This window comes from Solea solea, chromosome 14 (assembly GCF_958295425.1).
Source record: "Solea solea chromosome 14, fSolSol10.1, whole genome shotgun sequence".
Classification (NCBI taxonomy): Eukaryota; Metazoa; Chordata; class Actinopteri; order Pleuronectiformes; family Soleidae; genus Solea; species Solea solea.
This window is the reverse complement of record NC_081147.1, coordinates 17,296,804-17,310,928: the sequence shown is the minus strand read 5'-3', so window position 1 is coordinate 17,310,928 and position 14,125 is coordinate 17,296,804. Positions and strand designations below refer to the sequence as shown.

General features: G+C 44.2%; 1 protein-coding gene across 2 annotated transcripts; it reads left to right on the top strand.

Annotated features, from left to right (window-relative positions):
• The first annotated feature begins 1,511 nt into the window (after positions 1-1,511).
• bicc2 (bicaudal C homolog 2) lies at positions 1,512-12,574 on the top strand. Of its 2 annotated transcripts, XR_009242060.1 has the most exons (20): positions 1,512-2,317; positions 3,259-3,305; positions 3,649-3,718; positions 4,148-4,227; positions 4,807-4,968; positions 5,072-5,125; positions 5,341-5,556; positions 5,651-5,902; positions 6,031-6,162; positions 6,369-6,558; positions 7,080-7,210; positions 7,297-7,508; positions 7,886-7,991; positions 8,412-8,451; positions 10,391-10,548; positions 11,190-11,421; positions 11,515-11,687; positions 11,806-11,905; positions 12,000-12,208; positions 12,291-12,574. XR_009242060.1 is itself a non-coding variant. In XM_058648935.1 (19 exons), the coding sequence occupies exons 1-19, from the start codon at positions 2,047-2,049 to the stop codon at positions 12,128-12,130; spliced, it is 2,757 nt and encodes a 918-aa protein (XP_058504918.1). In that variant the 5' UTR covers positions 1,512-2,046; the 3' UTR covers positions 12,131-12,574. The 2 variants fall into 2 exon arrangements, 1 of the variants encoding a protein (XP_058504918.1); XM_058648935.1 differs by having other exon boundaries at positions 12,000-12,574.
• The last annotated feature ends 1,551 nt before the right edge of the window (positions 12,575-14,125 follow it).

Below are 14,125 nucleotides of genomic sequence, written 5' to 3'. Positions count from 1 at the left end.
ACGTTTTGGAGAAGCTAAAAACTAAATACCTGAGGGACTGTGTACTGAATTCAATTAATGTCAAAATCCATTATTTAAAGACAGTATTTAAAAACTTTATTCTCAATTAAAGTGTCTGCTTTCTGATGAATTAGGTATAGAGACCACTAGAATTTATGAAAATTCTGTTTGATTAAAACCAAATTCATAACCACATTTCTGCTATTAATTCATAAACGTATTGAGCACGTTTGTCGTCAAAAGGAATATGAGAGAAGTGACAACACATTAATGTTTGTAATGATATGTTAGTGAGGTGTCTCAGGATTGGTGTGCCACTGTTGGCAATACTGTAGAGGAGATCGGGTATTGAATTAGTGCGCGTGCTTCATCCAGGAGGGCAGATACTGGTGAATGATTCCTCGAGGGTGAATTCTAACCATGTCCAGATGAATAAAGGATTCACTGGTCGGTTCAGGGGTTGTTTTAGTAAACCGCCATGAGCCCATTAGTCACTCAGCAGGACAGTTTGGCTTTTCTGTGCTTTGCCATCGGGTCAAACAGTGACGCATGCCTTGACACAGTATTACTGGAAACAGACACTCTCTTCCAGTCAGATGGGGCTTAATGGGGGGGCTGGAGGGTGGAGCTCCATGAAGTTTTATCTTGGAAGAACTCACTTCTTGACCAGTTTCCATGGTGACAGTCATCATGACTTTCACTTACCACTCTCCTCAGGCAAATACGTCTAGCCTGCAGTCATTTGTAATATTAGCAAGATCGCTGCTGTGTAACGTAATGTCTGCCAACTCACCTGAGGCCAAATTTGTCTGAGCAATATGGAAAACAGAGTTGAGCTGGAAACATAGCTCCACCGGACCTGACCAATTAAGCAGTTTGTTTTCAAAGTAAATAAACTCAAGTACATTTTAAAGATGCTGGTGATATTGAACCTGGATGCTGTTTTATACTTTATATTACTTGTCTGCAAATGAATATTTACATTTTATGGTTTTATATAGTTATTGTGTTGAAAGATACATTTAATGGTATGTGAATCCCACAGAAAAAGCTGTATTTTTATGTCTAATCACATTTATGATCTACAGTGTGTGTTGTTCATTATACCCCATCTGTTTATACCCCATTAATAGTATCCCCATGTTATGATCCTAGGGAGGGGTCATGGGCAAGATAGACTAGACCAGCTACAACAGATGTATGCACATTCATTTATGGGTAATAACTCAAATAATAATCCTTTATATGAATACAAGTACATCAATTACAAGTCACATTCCCAGAACATTCAGTCCTTTTTACATATTTTGACATGGCATTTTTCTTAATCCCCAGCATTGTGGTGTTTGTTTGGAGGGGTTGCTTCCCCCTCCAAACAAACACCACACACTGACTGCTGCGATGCTCCCCCCTATTCTCCTTCACCCCGACCTCTGGAATCTCTAGTCTTTTGTAGGTCTCATTCAGACGAAAGGGAGGGAGGACAGACAGACAGACAGACAGGGATGGACATGCAGTGGAATCCAATTGGATGACCTGTTTATTATGTTAGCTGTGTGGGCTGGTGTGAGGATGGTTTGCAGGAAGTCAAACCATATGTGTGTGTGTGTGAGAGAGATCCTGTATCTGTTACCTCTTTAGGACATTTTCTAGCATCTAGAGTATCTATCCACACAATCTGTGGATGGTAAAATGAGGATTACAGAGGTTTTGTTCAGAGTCAACCTCAGTAAGCTGCAGATTTTGTTTACCTATCTGGAGCCAGATAAAGAAGACATGGTCTGTGTTGTAGTGAAGAAGTGGCTTTCCCTCCGTGCAATACAAGGCCACAGCAGCCAATCTCTGAAGCTTCAAGCAGCTTGAAGGGACAGACATTGGATTTGTGTACTAAACTAAGAGAAGGGGGCGGGGGAATTTAAAGAAAAGAGACAGGGGGTGTTTCTCACCCCTCTCTCCCCTTTTTTCTCTCCCTGCCCGTCTCCTTGGTCACACATGCACACATACTACTCACACACACACAAACATTGACGAGGGCTCAGTCCTGCTATGGCCACCACCACCACTGAGGAGAGCTCTGTGGTCCTGGCCTCCGTAGCACCACAGCAGCCCGACTTGGTAAGTAGCGTAGAACCCGACTCAGCACCAAAGCCTGAGTCCAGTGAGGCCCAATGTGACAGAGAGGGAAGAGAGGGTGAGGAAGAGGAGAACACAGGAGGAAGCCATGTGCAAGAGATTGCAAGAGGGCCGAGTTTGGACCCGGAGTGGTTGGAGGAGAGGTTCAGGATTGACAGGAAGAAGCTGGAGAACATGTTGTATGGTGAGTGAAAGCTTTTTTTTTTCTTCCCCCTGATGCTTATGCTGTTTCTGTGCACTCCTCCTCCTCCTCCCTGACCTTGTGTGTTTGTCAGGGCCTCCAGCTGCCCGCTCCCTTGTTGTCGCCATCAGTACACCTGTCATCCACTAACCTCCTGTTGCTGTATCCCAGTGATTTATGATCCGTAATTGTTTGTACGTTCATCAGAATGTTTTGCTATTATCATTCCTGTTTGTGAAGCAGTGTTAGTGTTAGTTTTCACTGCCTGGCAGGTTTAGGACAAATGGGAGAAATCATTCTGACGTGTTCTACTGCTGCAGATCGAGGCTGACGTTTGTCTGAGCGTCCTTGCACAGGCTCTCGATGGTGAACAGGTTGCGTTCTAACAGCCCTGGCTTGTTTAAGTGTGTGTGCAGTTAAGCCTGTGGTTTGATCGATGATGATCTGTCACACCGCACTTGGCGTCTCTTGCACTTGGAGCGCCCTTTGTTGCACGCTCCTTTATATTTAAGATATTAATCCAAGTTTTTGTGCAAGTGTGAGGTCTTCGCGTCAGCAAAGGCCATCAATGTGATTAGCTGTCACGAGGCTAATTTGCGGTTGCCTACCATCCAGTTTCTCGCCACCCCATACTATTCTCTTCCCATTCCTCAGCTCTGACCAGCGTAACCCATAGTGATGAGGGGGGGGTGAGGGCGTTCCTCGGGCCGCCCTCGTACCCTGTAAATGTCAACCTGGAACGATGGCCTTTTAAAATCGTTTATGTTCCAGGCAACCTCTTGTTCCAGTCACTTGGCCATTGGTCAAGTAAACATTTCAATGTTGACTTTGCACACGTTGTTAATACCGAAACATTATTGTGCAATAAAAAGCAGACACAATGTGAGAAATGGTGCCTTGCACGATTGTATGTTTTTGACGTTTGCTCTCTTTGCACCTTTCAGCTCCAAAGCACGGAGACACGGAGACAGGAGAGGAGTTTTTTGAGAGAGTAAGTTAATCGCACGTTACCCCACACTTTTATTGAAGAATCCGAGGAGAGAATATAACAAAGAAGAGTAATCTATATTCCCAAAGTAATCATGAGAGCTTTAAAACCTCCTGGTTAAATGCAGATCAACAAGAGCATCCCTGCCACCATTTTAACACGCATTTCATACTCTTCATGCAGTGATTACCAGTTTTGTGGAGGCTGTAATGGCAGCTTTTGAAATGCAAATCAGGCTTTGTTTGGTGGGATCACAGTGATCTGCTGTGTGTGGATGTGTTGCATTGTGATTTGTGACTGCTCCGTCTTTGTTTGTCACGCTCTCCTGTTGTTTGGGCTTTCACAGGTGATGAGAGAAACTAACACTCAGGTGAAGTGGCCATCCAAGCTGAAGATCGGAGCCAAATCAAAGAAAGGTGTCAAACTCCTGATTTTCAGTCACACACACACACACACACACACACTGTGTGTTTTTCACTTTGTCTTTCTCCTGCAAACTGATTCATTTTGTCATGACAACTTAAAACTGTAGTGTGTAACTCAAATATACATAAATGTCTGTTAAATATGGTGGGGTATAAGCAAAAACACAAAGCAGTGCCTAAAAAAAACCAAAAATTCAGCAGTTTGGTGGGATAAACACTTCTTGCCTCCACCTGCCTCAGTCAGGTCTGATAGTATTACTTGACAGAGCCTGTGTTTGGATACAGCATGCATGTTTCTGTTCACAGGGACCAAACAGAGGCAGAATAATAACATAAAGAGTTACGCACTGCAATTTTAAGTACAATAAATGACCATGTAGGGTCTTTTCTGTGAACCTGAACTTCTGTTTTTTTGTCTAGATCCACACGTCAAGGTGGAAGGGAAACGATCCAATGTTTTGGAAGCCAAAAAGAAGATCTTAGAAGTTTTGGAGACAAGGGTGAGGGTTGGTCGATTTTTATGATTTAAAGGTCCAGTGTGTAAGAAGTAGAGATATATCATAGTGATACTGCAGATAACAATGAATGCTGTAAGGTCCTCTATTTGGAAAACCATCAGATTGACATCCTCTCTAAACACAACCCTCTGCACTCTTCTACTCTCCCACTCATATTCTTTATTTCCTCCTTCTTCTTCGTTGGTTTGTGCGTCAGGTTTCTGTGGACAGAGACCCTGATCTTCAATTGTGTAATAAGCCCCTGTTTCAAAAGGCAAAAATGCAAATGCTGCTGTAGAATCATGGCACTGCAAGATGGCAGACGGCAACAATGCCTTTTCCTGAAGTCTATATAAAAGGCTAATTCCTGAAAAACTAGGAAAACCAAATTATTTGTATTTCAAAGCAATTATCAATTTATATAAACATACTTATAGGTATTATATTCAACTTCTGCCAGTCTGCCCCTAATCCTCCCCATAAATGTTACACACTGACCAAGAAATAATGCCTTACCGTTGGTGGATGTATCCCCTAATCTACACCAATGACACCACAGTAGTCCGTTTGTTTCAAATCTAGGTGAACAAGGTGACTCTGAAGATGGACGTGGCCTATACAGAGCACTCCCATGTTATTGGCAAAGGTGGTGGAAACATAAAAAGAGTGATGGAAGTCACATCCTGTCACATCCATTTCCCTGACTCCAATCGCCACAACGCTATGGGAGAGAAAAGCAATCAGGTAACAATCTCTGAGGTGGCATTTTAATGAGCTGCTAAGTGCTGTTTATAGGAGAAAAAAAAAGTAATTGAAATGCCATTTATTTTTACACAATTTCTACCAGGTCTCCATTGCTGGGCCCATAGAGGGAGTGGAGGAAGCCAGGAGGAAGATAAGAGTAAGTGTTCAACGTACAGCTACTCAGCTTAGATTTCCATTTGTCTCAAAACTCCATTTGTTCACTTCTGTCAGACCCAGAGATCAATGGAGTGATGAATAACGTGGCTGTCACAAAGAAGACAGGTGTCTTTGTCAGAAAGCCTCTGTCTTTGTTCAATGTCTCCCCTCTTTCTCCCATGTCCCTTACAAACCATACAATCTTTGCTGACCTAGGACCTGCAGCCTCTGTCCTTGACCTTTGACCTACCAGTCAGTCTGGTGCCTCAGGCTCTTCCAGATGCGGGCTCGCCACTTATCCAGCAGGTAGTGCAGACTTTGGGCGTCAGCGTGAGCTTCAGGGCCGTGCCGCCGCAGCCTCAGGCTCAGCCGGCGTTTTATGGAAGCTGCTGCACTGTCTGGGGCCTGCAGGGCAACGCAGCGGCTGTCAAGGTTAGCATGAAGCATGTTAGTGAGAAAGTGAATCCACAGGAACATACAGTGTGTCATGCATGAATACATATACGCATGTGTCATCACCTGTCAGAAGGCGACCTGCGTCCTGATGGACCTGCTGCTCGGGCCGGAGGTCACAGGCGCTATGGTGAGCAGCCAGCTGGACGTCACCTCTCAGCAGCACCTGTTCCTATTGGGTCAGAACGGAGCTCACTTCCTGAGCGTCATGCACCAGACCCAGACCCAGATCATCTTACCAGACCTCAGTGCTCCTCAGAGTCCCCCCTCACTGCTCATCCAGGGCAGCCCCGATGGTGTGGGTCTGGCTCGGCAGCAGCTCATGGTACAGCACGGTGTTTTTGTTTGGACAGAATTATGTTAAAACTGTGCCGTGTAACTTATAACATCGTGTAACTTATCACTTTTTTTGTAGTGACAAAATCTGTCTCTATCTGTTGTTGCCATGTCTAGGACTGTCTGCCTGTGTGTTTGATGTTTGACATGCGCGAAGATGGAGAGGCGGATTCTTCTAAAGTGGCTCAGATGATGCAAAACCTGGGCGTCTTCATTAGTATCAAGCCCAAAGTAAAACAGACCAGCAAGGTACAGTTTTATCCCTTTGGCTTTGCTGCTTTCATGTTGTTTTTTGCGCCATCGTCTGAATAGAAATGGTGATTTCGTCATGTAGATGTATGGCAGCAGTCCCATCTTTTGCTTATTTCTGTCTTTATGTCTTTCGAAAAATTCCTTGACTGTTCCCTCCGAGTTGAATACTGACGTAAACCTCTGTGTTGGTATACATTTATCAGTCAGTGGTGGTCAAAGGTCTAGAAAGAAACATCTCCAGTCTTTATGAAGCCCGCTGTTTGCTTCTGGGGTTGGATTCCTGTGAGACTGCCAAGGCAACTGAGGCGACCCCTGACCCCCTGCTCAACAGCAACGGACTGACCACCTACTGGCTGAATATGTTGCTGCAGCAGCTTCGTCTATCTGAGCAAGGTAAGGCAATGCTATGCTGTATATTCCTGTCAAGGTGTGTTTCCATCCAAATGTCATTGACATGTATTAGAGCACAGTAGGTTCAGATATTGTAACAGACAGCCCTGCACACCCACAAGCACCGAGCACTTTCCCCACATATCCAACCATAGCTGATGCTAAAATGAATTTGCTGAAAACAGCTGCAATTTTACTCAAATTGTCTTATTTTCTACAACATAAAAATGACTTGCCTTGTAAAACCGTCATCTATTACATATTGGTTTTAGGAAAAAGGAAAAACACATCTATCTGTCTATCTATCTATCTAGATGTATATAGATATCTATCTATATCTATCTTAAAAATCTTAAATAAAGTGCTTGAATAAATTGTTCCACATATTTCCACTCTGGTATTTCTACTCCCATTCAAAATATGCAGAATAAACATGGACAAGAACTAATTGCCTGTGTTTTTGTGTCTGGTTTTCTGGTGAAATCTTTCACTCACTATCATCGCGTGCCCTTCACTTTGATCAGGTCCAATCCCTGCTCCCATTCCAGAGGTGACTGGCACAAAGCACCGGCCCTCACCCCCACCAGGCCTCACTCCTCCTGCCGAAGAGGGGAGGACTGGGCTGAAGGGAACAGAGAGTCGTCCGCTGGAGAAGGTTTGTCACCGTTTTATATTCAAGCTGCTTCCAGTGCACAATAAACAGAACAGATAAAACGGAACTATTCTCACCATCTCACTCAGATACCAGAGAATGAGGATCAGTCCGGCCAATCAGAGGATGAGAGTTCCAAGGTCGCGCTAATGTCAGCGTCATCCAAGGTGTGCGATGTCATCAACAACATCAGCAGCCGCGTGGCGTTAATGGGTCGCAGGGGGAGTCTCCAAAGCCCCGAAACCACCAAAGTCTTTGGCCAAGGCAGACGACATTCAACTGGACAGGCTCTGACCTGCAGGTGAGCATTCACAGGGGGATTGTGTAGCCTTACGTCAGTTTCCAGGGGGAGGGCTTATTCTAATGTCAACCTGTGTGTTAGTCAGTACCTAAAAATAATTCTCTTTGTATGGAAGGTGAGAAAGAGGGAGTGTGGTAATTACTGCTGGCCCGAGGCAGTTCCCACACACACACACACACACACACGCACACCCCTGCTTGTACCATATCTGGAAATCTGGAGTTCGTTAAATGAATGCATGCTGACCTTGTTCTATATTTTAGTCACTTATTCTGTCCTTAAGAATACTTTGTCGTTATAATGACACAATGTTGCAGTGATCGTCACATGTTAATCTAAACATACACATGTGGGTTTGTCTCATCTGAATATGCCAGACTGCTGAATGCCGAGTTTGACGGCGCAAGGGGCGAGCGGAGGAACAGCCTGAGGAGAGACATGATGCTGGCTCAGGATATTTGCACTGACTCATCCAAGGCGGAGGTGAGGAAAAACATAGATCATTTTTTCTCCCCCCCCCCCCGTGTCCTCACTTGACTTCTTCCAAGTGCATGTGAAGACGTCACTGAAGGACAAAAGGTTTAGGTGTGTTTAAGCAGAAAAGAAAGAGCACAAAGCACAAACAGAAAACAGGACTGACTCAGGTTAGGTAACCTGTTGATCTGCATGTCCCATGACACCCACCAAGAGTTGATTTTCTTGCCACCGTAGCGTCTCAAAGGTTGCTGCATGAAAATAATGTGTTTACAGCCACAGCAGCAGGAGATGTTGTTTAAAGCAGGTGTTTGTTCCTTTTTTTTTTAATTTGCATAGCACCTGCCTCTCCTCTACAAACCCAAATAAAACAAATAAAGACATTTCATACATTATTTATATGCTTTATTTGCTGTGTGTGCTTTGCAGGATGATGACTACGAGAAGAAGAAACTGCTGGCAACCAGAGGTTAGTGCTCCAAAGTGTTTAATATTTATTTCTGTCACTGTCACGTTCTGTCTCATACTGGGAATGAAGTGCAAGTAAAAGTTTGTAATAATAATTTACTGCCGATAAATTGAAGAGGCCTTTTTTTTAATTTTATTATGAACATGTTGGTGGCTCATTTATATCCCAAGCATCGGCAGGGGTTAGATAAAGGGGGGCATTTCACTGCTGCTCACTGCCAAGACAACTGATTAAAGGACCTGTTTATGGACTGCACCGTGCCAAAGTTCTAATAGAGCAGCATTGGCACTCCGTCATAATTCACACAAGGCAGAAAACAATGCAGACAGAACACATGCATACAGACGTCGTTCACTCTCTTTCTCTCTCGGTGTGTGTGGCTAACTTAGCCCTGACATAAAGTCAGGAATTTCAGCCAAAAGTTCTCCCTCTCTCAATCTGACCTAACTCTAACCCTTAACCTAAACCCAATTCTAACCCTGACCCTAAAACCACGTCTTAACCCCGAAAAAGCTCTTTTTCAAGGGGGTGACTTTCCCAAAATGTACTCATGTTTTTTGGGTCCTCACAAAGACACCCATACAAACACTCACACACCCTCACATTCTTATACAGCAGACTAAGTGACACCACTAAGAGACATAATGCATTCCCTAGTCCCTCATCCCAACCTTAATCAACATATCTAAATGTCTAAAATGTCCTCACAGAGATAGGTTTGAATTAAAAATATGTCCTCACAGCGTACTACAAACACGCACACACACACACACACACACTACAGCTCATCCGTCATGACGAATGAGAGCTAGTGGGAAGACTGAAGCCAAATGGTACTAAACTCCCCCAGTGTTGCTTTATGGGAATATGAATTAGCAGTCTGAATGGACCATCTGCCTTGCAGTCATTAAAACACCCATATGCCACTATATGAATGGGACACTTACTCAAAACACACACACACACACACATCAGCTCCCATATGACAACATACCAGTTATAATCCTGATGATATTGCAGTCTTTGTGGAGTACTGTTGCAGTTTTTTTTTTTTTTATCACACATTCACACATGGATGGCGCTTCGGTGCCAGAAGAAGCCCGCGGTCTGTGTGTATCCGTCTCAGTCTCGGCAATTTGACTTTTATTAATTGTGCCACACGCGCTGGCAGATACAGGCGCAGTTTGAGAGCCATTATTTATCACCTGAACCCAGCCTGTCCGACTCCGAATATCAGTGAAGACGTAGAACACCTGCGAAAGCATTTCCATGATGGATAAGCTGCAGGCAGATATGTTCGCATGCTACGGAGAGCGTGGACATATCATTTGAAATGAATGGACCACGTGCCTATTTCTGTGCATATTCAACACCTCAGTCTTTAAACAGTTTACACGTTTTAACCTGTCTGTATAACTGTCAGCTAAGAGTTTAGTTTCATGCCTTCAAATGTCAAAAATCACAGATGTGGCGCATTGCCCGTTCAAGCTTAAACCTCAGGAAACCCACTGTACACAACCTGCCCAGCAGCCAACAGCAGGTGGACAGTGTTGGTGGAGAATTTAGTAGGAGTTGGCAATGAGCTAAATGGGGTTTAAATGAATATTAAACCTGAAAACATCATTCACCTACAGGAGTAAAAGAGCCATGACCAGCTTTGTGCCAACATCCATCAGACACAATAACGGTTGATTTTTATTCTACACCATTACTTATTTATGACTTTTTATTTACTCGATTCAATACGTTTAACAGGCGCTGCACTGTGTACGTTGTGTTAAGTACTGTATACCATACATTGGGGTGATGATCGGCTGATGCGATTACACAGTTCTTAATGGATACAGGATAAAGTGGTGTCAATTGTTCTGAACTGAGTCAAGTTTACTGCTTGTGTCAAAGCCAGCTGAAGTCTCTGAATCTGCTTCATGTCCGTCAGCCATGCAGAGGAAGCCTGTGGTCACTGAGGTCCGGACACCCACAGACACCTGGAGTGGCCTTGGCTTCTCCAAGTCAATGCCAGCGGAGGCTGTCAAAGAGCTCCGGAACATCAGCCGCCGCAGCTACAAACCCTACCTGAGCACCAGCCAACAGCAGGTAGGTACGATGCATGGCCTGCATATTTCTGTGTGAACTGGCTTAATCCGTTTAAGATGTCTTTTGTTGCAGTATGGTGGTGGTGGTGGTGGGCGGGCGGGGGGAGAGAAAAAGAACATCCCATCATGGCCCACTTACACAGCCTGGTTTATTGGTGTCGGCCTCTCACAGTTTGCAGCATTTATCTAACCTTGTGTTAAGCACTGCCAATTTGTGCACTCAATTTCCTGGGGTCTGATACCATCGCCTCGGTCAACACAGCCGCTCCTTGGCAACCCGTTTACCTGAGCTCATCTCTGCGGCTCTTTAACAACTTAAAACAGCTCAGTATCAAGAGATGGGGACAAAGACCTACCTGGGTCAATAACAGCAAGAGACAGTCCTCCCCTGTAGACTCGGAAAGCTCTGAGGTGGCATTCAGTGTCCACTACATAGATAAGTATGAACTAGATCTGTTTCACGATTAAAAAGGTTCAATGACCAATTGATATTGATATCGCCACCCATGACCACAGACACCGAAAGGCAGATGAAAGAAGGGGACACTGACTGAAGAACTCTGTGCTGCAGTGTGTAAAATATTTGATGATAAAAGAAACGGATCAAACTTTAATATCCTCATAATTTCTCTCCCCGTGAAGCCATGGGCGATGCAGGTGGGGAAGATGTTCAACGGGAGCAACTCTCAGAACTGGCGAGACAGACGCGGGTCGACACCTTCGTCACTGCCTGTCCATCCCTCCTCCTCCTCCTGCTCTTCCTCCTCCTCTTCTTCATCCTCCCCCTCCTCACCTCCCTCCTCTTTCTCCTCATCCACCTCCTCCTTCCCTGCATTCGCGTCGTCGGTCAACCGAAGCAGGAATGACAAACCTCGTAAGTTGTACACATGTCACTTTCTAGTTTCCATTTATATTTTTTTTTGTCTCTCTCTAAACCGCCTCTGACCTTTGACCTTTTCACGTCCAGTGGAATGCTACCAGAGCAGCGGCAGCAGCTACTTTGAGGGCGTGTGCTCATCGAGGCGGCCGTCGACTTGCAGTCAGCGGAGCCCCTCCCCCCAGATGATGACAGACGACCTACCTGAGCTGCTCTGTCAACTTGGGCTAATTAAGTACATAGATGTGTTTGAACAACAAGAGGTAATATAATATATATATATATATATATATATATATATATATAGTAATAATAACAATAACAACAATAATAATAATAAAAACAAACACAATCTGGCATCTATGTATACTCCTTATACAGATTGACTACCAGACGTTCCTCACTCTGTCTGATGAAGACCTGAAGGAAGTCGGTGTCTCCACCTTTGGAGCGAGGCGTAAGATGTTGATTGCGATCTCAGGTGCGAATCTGATGTCCGTTCTGATGTTGTTTGCTGTCCACTGTGAGTGTGATAAAAAAAACGTGTTTTTTTTCTTCTTCCCCCTTCAATCAAGACCTCAACAAGAGCAAGAGGAGGCTCTCGGACACACCCACTGTGAAGCCAGGATACCTGGAGGGCGGAGCCAGTGGTCGACTACCACGAATCATGGATCTAGAAGTCGCCGCTCAGAGTAACCGCTGGTGAGAGTAGACGCCGGTTTGGCGCTCTGACTGACAAATAGCTATTTCTGGGGCCGGCAGTGATGCCAATACCAGTGCAAAGGTCATACCTGTTTATAATTTTCTACCAATCATTAAAAGAGCAAGCGTTGTGATTATTTAAATTGAGTGCCTTTCATCTACAGCCATACCCCAAAGCTACTTCTTTAAAATACAAAGTCGAGACAAGGAGGTCGACTCTTGGAATCCTCTGATTCTGCAAGAAACCAACTAAGTGGAACTCAAACGAACGTTGACAATTGTGATTATAGTTCTCTTTTTGTTGTATCTTTTATTGTCCTGTGCCTTTATTATGCAAATCCACCCCTGTGCTTTGGTAACCACTACATTTATGCAAATGTATATAGATATTTAGAAGAAAAAAAAACTGGCATTGTAATGTGATCATGAATAAAACCTTTGCTCTAAACTGCGTTTTGGGAGTGTATGCACAAGATAACAGGAGGAATTTAAAGAGCGAAAAGGGCACATTGTGCTCCACGGTCATTTCTGAAACCTCCACAAGGGCATCCCAGAAAAGATATTGAAATAACATACAACCAGCTGTAGTTTGAACTGGCCATCGACTCACAGCTGGTGTCAGACCACCAGAGGGCACTGGTGTCACACCACTGTGTTTGCACATTCCAGTCCTGTTTGTGTTTGGGGAAATGTTATGGATTTGTTTTCACGGGGAAACACAGTGACGGGAGCATCACAGACAGAGCAGGCGTTAAGTGACAATCAGTTCATGTCAATACCTTTATTGGTGTGAAGCTGAGGTGACACCTTCTTTATGTCACGGTTGACTGCTCACCTAAAAGTTCCATTTGATGGGTGTGAATGACTTCCTCTTTATTTTATTAAGCAGACAGCCCAGCTATTTAGTCAGTCACCTGCAGAGTGTATAGCATGGGTTCTCTTTAAATCCAAAATTTGGGATGGTGTTGGTTACTAAATGAAAGTGACTCAGCCATAAATCTTCCGCCTGGGGGAATGAGGGGTGTGATCAGTTGGTACGCTCCATGAGCTGTCTGGCACAGAGGCAGTCATGCACTGAAGGAGTGGTGAGCTGTGACAGATTAGTGCCAGATGATCCCTCCTTATTACAATGTCTATCCTAATTACAGAATGCAGGCTCCTCGACAAGTTATCCCCAAATCTGGTCCTCAGGCCTTGGGACAGTGCAGGGTTTTTTTATTTTTTATTCCGTCAGGTATTTAATTGCATGTTTGCAGGCTGAAGTCGGTCCTCAATCACACAGCGACAGTGAAAAGTACCTGAAAGAAACCAGCAGTGCTCTGCACCCTGAGGACTTTGGAAAGCCACTTGGACATTTCACCTGCTAAAGAGGCAATCTTGGCACACGGCCCAGCTACATGGCGGGCATGTAAAACGAGGCTAAGAGCAGACTCTGTCCTCTGCCTGTTCTTTCATTTGAGTGGTGGTTTATTAACTTACAAGATGCAGTACAAAGTAAAAGGTCTATAACTTAGGGTTGTCCATATTGTGTGGATAAAATGGTTTTTCTCTTGAAACTCTCAGTCTCAATGGTGGATCATAGAAAACACAGCGATGAACCAGCGATCTGAACTAAAGTGAGAGGATACTTTTATACCATGACTAAGAGCTAATATTTACAACTTCTCACAGCCAATTAGGAATTAATAACACAAGGAACCCATCTGCGAATAAAGAGGTAGCCAACAGAGAAATTAATAAAGAGGGATAGCCCTGAGAATAAAACGCAACCGCACAACTTCCATACGGAGATGAAGATAGAACGCACAACACCCAACACTAAATTTGAACCAGTCATTTACACAAAGCATTACGGGGCTAAAACATTCTCTTTGCAGCCTTTGTCATGTACCATGCAGTCGGTGGAAGATGCTACTGAGTTCCACATCTCTTAACATAATATGATGTAACCCTAGTTAAGCCCATCTTCTATTGTATCAAACTGCTCATGAGGCCGATT